Genomic DNA, 7,510 nt, shown 5'->3' with positions numbered 1-7,510 from the left:
ACAATAAACTCTTTAGGAGGTGAAATAATGACATGTTTAAACGCTTGCTACTTTACGATTAGTTAATGTGCAGAGAGCAGTTCATGTGATCAAAGGCATGGTGTGGAGGATCGGCTATAGTGGGACATGCTTGGCAGGCTGCCGTTTACTGCTTGTGCTCATCCGATCCCTTCTGGGCACCAGGTGCAGACCCTGGGAGTCCCTGATACCTGGAACAACAAAGGCAAGTCTCTGGCTGAGTGCCGGGTTCGCGGCTTGAGGTGGTGGAAGCTTGTTTTGTCGGGTGGTCGGATCTGTCCCGGTGGTGCTTCACGTCCGGTGCAGGATTGTGGTGGCTTAAGGTGGAGGCGAGTGCTTGACGTGGGGCAGGCTCTGAATTTCTGTTTGTGCCTCCGGTCCCGTCTTCGAAGCCTTTTGCGTTGGTAGATCTTAATGGGGATGCTTCGCTTAGCTGTGGTGGAGCTTGTTGGGGCTGTGGTGGAGCTTGTTGGGGCTTCCTGCTTGTTATTTGCTTCCAAAATTGATTAAAGAGTCTGTCCAGCTTAGACTCAATATCCTGCCATACTTTGCTGGTACCAGGAGGACACGCGGCTGCCGCCATATTGGGAGAGTCGCAAATGAGTATGACAGCCTGGGCGGCTGTGCTCTATGCGTCCATTAGCTCCAGACAGCCTCTCAGGGGTGGACCGGGATAACTCCCACCGGTCCGAGGGTGGGGGGGTAACGGAGCTCCTGCCGGGAAGTAGCTGCACCTGGGCATCCCAGGATCGGGAGATCGGCCGCCTCTCCCGCTCGGTGAGCACCAGGCCAAACTTGCCACGCGGAGGTAAGTAAGACTCTGTCGAGTTGCTGACCGCTATTAAGCATGTCGGGTCGGTCAGGTAGGAACAACATTGCTGGGTCATCCCCTTCTGGGGTGAAATTCCCTTGTTGATAGCTGCTTAAAGTGAGATATTGAGGGAGCTCACACGAAGTGCGTCTTTCTTCCATGACAGCTACGCCCCGCCCCCCGGAAGCTGCATTCTTAGTGAGAGGAGGGACAGTGTAGCTGCTGCTGATTTAATAGGGAAATTGATAGCTAGGCTAGTGTATTCAGTGTCCACTACAGTCCTGAAGGACTCATCTGATCTCTGCTGTAAGGACAGCACCCCAAAAAGCCCTTTTTAGGGCTAGAACATCAGTCTGCTTTTTTTTTTTTCCTGTGTAATCTAATTGCAGTTGCCTGCCTGCCAGCGTGTGTGTCAGGCTCACAGCGTATACTGTGCCCACTTGCCCAGTGCCACCACTCATATCTGGTGTCACAATAGTTTGCATTTAAAAAAAAACAAACTTTTTTGACTGTAATATAATAGCAGTCAGTTTCCTTCACACGTGTGCATTTCAGGGCCTGCCAGGGCACAGTGTCACACCAGTGCAACTCATATCTGGTGTAACAGTAGTGTACATTAAAAAAAAAATACATGGGGCTTGTTGTCACCTTTCGGGGACCCTTGGTGTTGTACGTGGCTGGGTGGAGGAAGAGACCTTCAATGACATCAGTGAGGACAAGGAACGGGACATGGCTAGCTTGGTATCCAACCTTGTGCAAATGGGGAGTTTGCGGTTGTGCAAATGGACTGTTTGCGGTTGTTTGCGGTGCGTTAAACGGGGAGGTTGGTCTGTCACTGTGAAGCGGGCGTAACTCTTACACTACCTGAGCGATACAACATCATACCTGATGTTTTAAAGCACGTTATTCCAAATAATTTAGGAATGTTAGGTGATTTCTGCCCTTTATGGATTAAAACCAGACTCTGCATCAACTATGTAATTTTCCATGGGAGTTTTGCCATGGATCCCCTTCTGGCATGCCACAGTCCAGGTGTTAGTTCCCTTGAAACAACTTTTCCATCACTATTGTGGCCAGAAAGAGTCCCTGTGGGTTTTAAAATTCGCCTACCTATTGAAGTCTATGACGGTTCGCCCGTTCGCGAACATTTGCGGAAGTTCGCGTTCGCCATTCGAAAATTTTTATGTTTGCGACATCACTAGCCGTCACATTGTATGTTTCTACTTTTCCGGATGATTCTATGAAACATAAAAAAAAAAATTGTAAAAAATATATATATATATATATATATATATGATAGTTGATAGATTTACACAATTCTAATAAACACCTTACTTAATTGATTTGACTTCAGAAATTACTAGCTACAATTTTAGCAGAGAAAGAAAATGAAATTGAGCTTTGTCGTCTCATATTCTAAATTCATTTGCCATAGTCTTTGAATGTCACTGATCAGCATGTCTTTTTTGCAATGGCATTTGATTAGTTAAGCGGGAACTGTGGAGAATTCACAAGAAACTTGGCAAAAATAGTGAATATAAATAAAAGAGGGAATTGAAGAATTATCAAAAATAGTTTTTACTATTTTGACAACTCCATTGTCAGTTCCTTTTGAACTGAGAGAATTATAGGATCATGAGAGCAGGTTGCTTGGTTTATTCCCCCTCCCCCAAATATAATAATAATATTATTAATACAAAATAAGGATAGATTTTTCTTTAACTTTACGGTTATTAGTAGAAGCTGTGATTAATTCCCCCTCCCCCAAATATAATAATAATATTATTAATATTATTAATACAAAATAAGGATAGATTTTTCTTTAACTTTACGGTTATTAGTAGAAGCTGTGATTAATTCCCCCTCCCCCAAATATAATAATAATATTATTAATATTATTAATACAAAATAAGGATATGTTTTTCTTTAACTTTACGGTTATTAGTAGAAGCTGTGATTAATTATCTGTAAAGTTCACTAAACTGTTTTTTATGAAAAATAAATTCTATATATACACACAAACCTGATGTATAATTTCTGACATTTCCCAAGTCACAGACTAGGCACATGAAATTGATAGGGCAGATTGCTGCCATACATGTAGATGGCTTCATTATTGCCTTGCTCATAGACCCTCTAGCGGCCACTTAGTTGAACTGCTAACACTGTAGTGTTCTAGGATATTATAAGGAATTTAAATTCTTCAATCTCACTGTTAATAACTTGCTTTGTATTTTCTCAAGCTAAACATTATTTAAATGCATATGAAACACATTAAATATAAAGAAAGAGTTTAGCAAACTAATCTGTTTATCAACCTTAATCCCAGCCACCCTAGGTGAAGAATAGGCTAGTTAAATAAACTAATATAGTACTATATAATAAATTATGATCCTAGTAATAAGATAATAGAAGGTTCTATCAATGTGGTCAGGGTTCCATTCATGCATCTAAATAGATACAACTACTCTCAGTATTGAAATTCACATGTCAGACTTCCCCTGACTTTAGGTTTGTGAGATATGTTCAGTTTTCTCATTAAACATAATGAGAATGGAAGGTTTGGCTGACTTCAAATGTATTTATTTTTGGGGGTCATGCTAGCAGCAAATCCTGGGGTATTGCAGCAGATGAAGAGACTTTTGGGGATATTATATGATTGTTGAAATAGTTAACTTAATTTTAAATGTATTACCTAAATTACACATTACAAAATGGGAGTGACATCCAGAATTGAGTAACCTTTTACATTTTAGTTAATTTGGAAGAATTAATTTACCGCTATGCTATCCTAAAGAAAGATTGTCATGACATTCTGTAGAAAACAAAATTGAGGATATCTTAAAGTCCCAACATACACGTCTTTGTGTTTTGGGAATTTAGTGGTTAATATTCTAGCACAATCTGAGCATCCAATAAATGGAATATAATGCCAACAAGAGATTAATACATATTAGTACCCATCCTATTTTATTTCTATCATTTGATTAAAGTACAAAATGTGTCATGTGTTTTTCTGCATCCTGGTCCTAATACTACCACTTCTGCCTGGAGGCTATTCCATGTGTTCACTACTGTTTAGGTTAAAAGTCAACTAAATTAAGTCTCAGAAAGTTTTGACCTACCCTCTCTGTTTAGGATTGGAATACAGACAGAAGGGGGATTTGTACTGTTTGCACTAACTATGCCCATGTGTTGTAAAACTTGCAAAAATATTTATTTTTCTCAAGTTACAAAAAAAAATAAAAAAAAAAAATTACATTTTATAGGTTCACTTATTGGATTTGACAATAAATGGCACTAATTGGTACTTTTAAAGTTTAATCTTTCATAATAGGATGGAAAAAAATATGTAAAACACTTGGAATTGTTAACACCTTAGAGATTTAACTGATTATTACTGAAATATAATAAAAAGAAAAACAACTATCCAAGTATTTCACATACAATTTACTGATTTTTATGGTTTTAAATAATCTCTCAAGTGTCATTTAATCTAAACACTGCTGCTGAAAATTCCTATATATATATATATATATATAAATTCAATTTAGTTAATCCACAATCTTTATTCAAATACACGGAAGGCAAAAAAAATAAAAAAAACATGTATAGACCACGAAGATCTACACACATTACTCTTAATATACTGAGATTTCACTGACCCCTGCTCCTTAAGGAGTTAAATGATCTAAGACTGAAGGTTAACAGAACAGATGCGAAAATCTCAGTGTTCCAAACTCCACACAACAACCACAGGCTGTGAATCCATATACTCCAAAAACCATCTACCTTTAATCTGTTAAGTGCCAAGAAGGACAGCAGCACATGCTAGAGCTGAACTTAATGGGTTAAATGTCTTGCTGTGAGCTGGTGGTGTGACTAAGACCCCCAGATCCTCAGTGTGGGCTGCTGGAGGGGTAATCTAGGTGAGCAGAGAGTTAAGGGGATGGTGTGATAGCCTTGCAGTCAGAGAGGCGGAGGATTTGGACTTATTTAGTGTCCAGGAGACGTTGTGCTCCAGACGGTGTAGAGGACCACTACCTACATCAGACCTGCTGGACACTTACCATCAGTTCATGACTAGTTAGAGAGGGACTGAAGGAGGACCACACCTCACCCATGATCTGACTGTATAAAGAGGCAGAATCAGGACAAGTTTGGGGACACAAGCTGCTGCTGCTACCTCGTCACTGGTTTCTTACTTCTCCAGCCTGCAGAGAGGTCGAACCGCTGGAAGGACCCTGGATAATGGACAGCAGCTAACTAACCCTCTCCTCACTTCACCCAGTATTTTATCTCCAAATGTATTACATTTCTCCTTCTGTCACCATCAATCAGTGAGAGCAGGACCCACGCAGGAAGCAAACTTTCACCACTGTGTGCTTCCCTTTTTTAATTCGATTGCAAGCTCTTGGGCGCCTTACTCAATCGATGGCTGCGGATCATAGAACCCGATATTCAGCAGTTATGTCTGGTTTACTGCTCAAGGTAAATGGAGAGCTGACTTCTATTAACCCTTTCCTCTGCATGAACTATGTCTTGCATTCCATAGTTGTACTGACTTAGTTAAATGTCTATACAAGTGTGTGTGTGTGTGTGTGTGTGTATCTATACAATTAGATAAGGCATTTTAAGGAAGTAAGGGTGCAAATTCAAACAGGTGCAGTTTAATCAGTTGAACTGGATTTCCTGCTATTTCTTTTAAACTATCTACTTTTGAATAGCAATCTGTTTAAAACCAAAGTGTTAATTAGGTTAATTAAATAATCCTGTTTCCAGTGGGAGCATTTTGCTATTGCTGTGTGTTATGTAGTGCTCAGACAGCCCAGCTGGGGAGTTCTTAGTTACAATGTAGATACAAAGTCATTAATTTATTTACATTTTACATAATAAATGACTTTTTTGTGTGTGTTTCTTTTTTGTTTCTTTGATATCCAGAGCTATCAATTCTAAGGACTGCTGTGACACTGGACCTCTGATCTCTACCTGAACTGTTCTGGAACTTGTTCCTAAGGAATTACATTTTTTTTAAATTGGACAGAAAAATCCCAAATAGCATTATTTTTATTATTATATATATTTTTTTACATTTCCATCGCCTAAATGCAGTTTAAACTGTTTTCTTTAATCCTCATCATCCTAAATTGTGTGGATTACAGCCACTGCCAAGTCAGTCGCTGGAAAAGAAGCAAAAGAGGTAAGTGTCCACTGATCACAGTTCCACAGCATGTGGCATGATGTACTGTTTGACAAAGTCCGGGCTACTTAGTATCAGTTCGATCTCCTGAGTTAAAAGTCATTGATAAGATTTGTGGGTATTATGAGAATTTGCCTGGAAATTGTATCCATGCTACGAGTGTATTGAGTGACTGGTGTGATCTGCTAGGTCAGATTACTTGCTTCCACAGTAATGATGCTACTGTAATGTGCTATATTCAGAGGTTGAATTTCAGCTCATCTGTAAACTTTATATCCCCACTGGGGGCAAAAGGCAGATTATATATATATATATATATATATATATATATATATATATATATATATATATATATATATATATATATATAAAACAACTGGAATCCCAGCTGCTGTGGCCCCCACTCCCATCACACTCAGACATATTGTTGCACTGAATTCACAGAGAGTTGTGGTCCAGAGCTAGACATTCCCTGACCCTGACGGTAGGTGGAGTTATATCACACATGATGATAAAAAGCAGAGAGTAAGTATGGTTTTTAAGATCTATAGGACAATGTTGGGAATGGTTGTGGGTTTGTGAAATTCATTAGATGGGTCACTTGGCTGTGTTAAGTACTAGCTGTGTGTAGGATTAGAAGAAGAGGCAAGCAGATCCCCCCCCCCCTTTTTTTTTTTTTTTTTTTTTTTTTTTTTTTATAGTAGGATGGACTGCAGCTCATCCTATATGTTCAGCAATGGGGGCTACTTTTGGAGGGTAGTTATTTACTAAACGGTGACTGACTGACTACAGCTGGGTGGGAGAATGTAAAACAAGCAGCTATTTCGAGCTAAATTTGCAACTTGATTTTCACTTGACTTCAATTCACTGTTTAATAAATAATCTTAACCCCCCTCCCCCCAATCTTTGCTTTGAAGATATAATTGACATTATGATTTATGTTTTGTATTTTCTCCTAATGTATTATTTAGTATATAGGTTTCTTGGCCTAACGAGTTACTATATTCCTGTCTCAGCTTATTGTTAGTGAAATATAAAAATATTTAACCCATTATTAACCGGTGACAGTGTGGCCCTTGTCAGACTGGACACTGACATACTGTATCTCAAGCCATGCAGTAGGGCTCTCTGGAGCTGTCGATGGTAAATACGGAGATTCCCAGGTTGTGGTCTTTAAAGACAAGGGCTAGGCATATCTCTTGTGTATTTCATGCTATGCTCACAGTCCTTAAGGGGTTACAGGACAGATTGTGATGGGTTAGATCTGGTCTTCAAACAGTGAGATTTAATGGTTAATATTCTTTCTTTACCTCCTTACAAATAATTTATTTCCCACCCCTGACTCTCTATCATTTATTTATTTGAAGGGTGGGATTTGTAATCTAAAATTAAAAAATAAATAAATCTGGTTGTTAGAGAATATTAACCTTTTCTATGTAACCTCATAACACAGAATTTGTGTATTTATTGAACACCTTATA

At 38.9% G+C, this 7,510-nt stretch overlaps 1 protein-coding gene across 1 annotated transcript in view; it reads left to right on the top strand.

Annotated features, from left to right (window-relative positions):
• Positions 1 to 4,619: 4,619 nt before the first annotated feature.
• The window catches only part of RSPO2 (R-spondin 2), a 114,877-nt gene continuing 111,986 nt past the window's right edge, over positions 4,620 to 7,510 (top strand). Inside the window, exons 1-2 of the mRNA XM_063450288.1 lie at positions 4,620 to 5,320; positions 5,771 to 6,029. Of these exons, the coding sequence (XP_063306358.1) occupies positions 5,936 to 6,029 (94 nt within the window). The 5' untranslated portion in view covers positions 4,620 to 5,320; positions 5,771 to 5,935. The remainder of the gene's footprint in view (positions 5,321 to 5,770; positions 6,030 to 7,510) is intronic.

This window comes from Pelobates fuscus, chromosome 4 (assembly GCF_036172605.1).
Source record: "Pelobates fuscus isolate aPelFus1 chromosome 4, aPelFus1.pri, whole genome shotgun sequence".
NCBI lineage: Eukaryota > Metazoa > Chordata > Amphibia > Anura > Pelobatidae > Pelobates > Pelobates fuscus.
The sequence above is the reverse complement of the archived record's forward strand: the minus strand, read 5'-3'. Positions and strand labels throughout refer to the sequence as shown.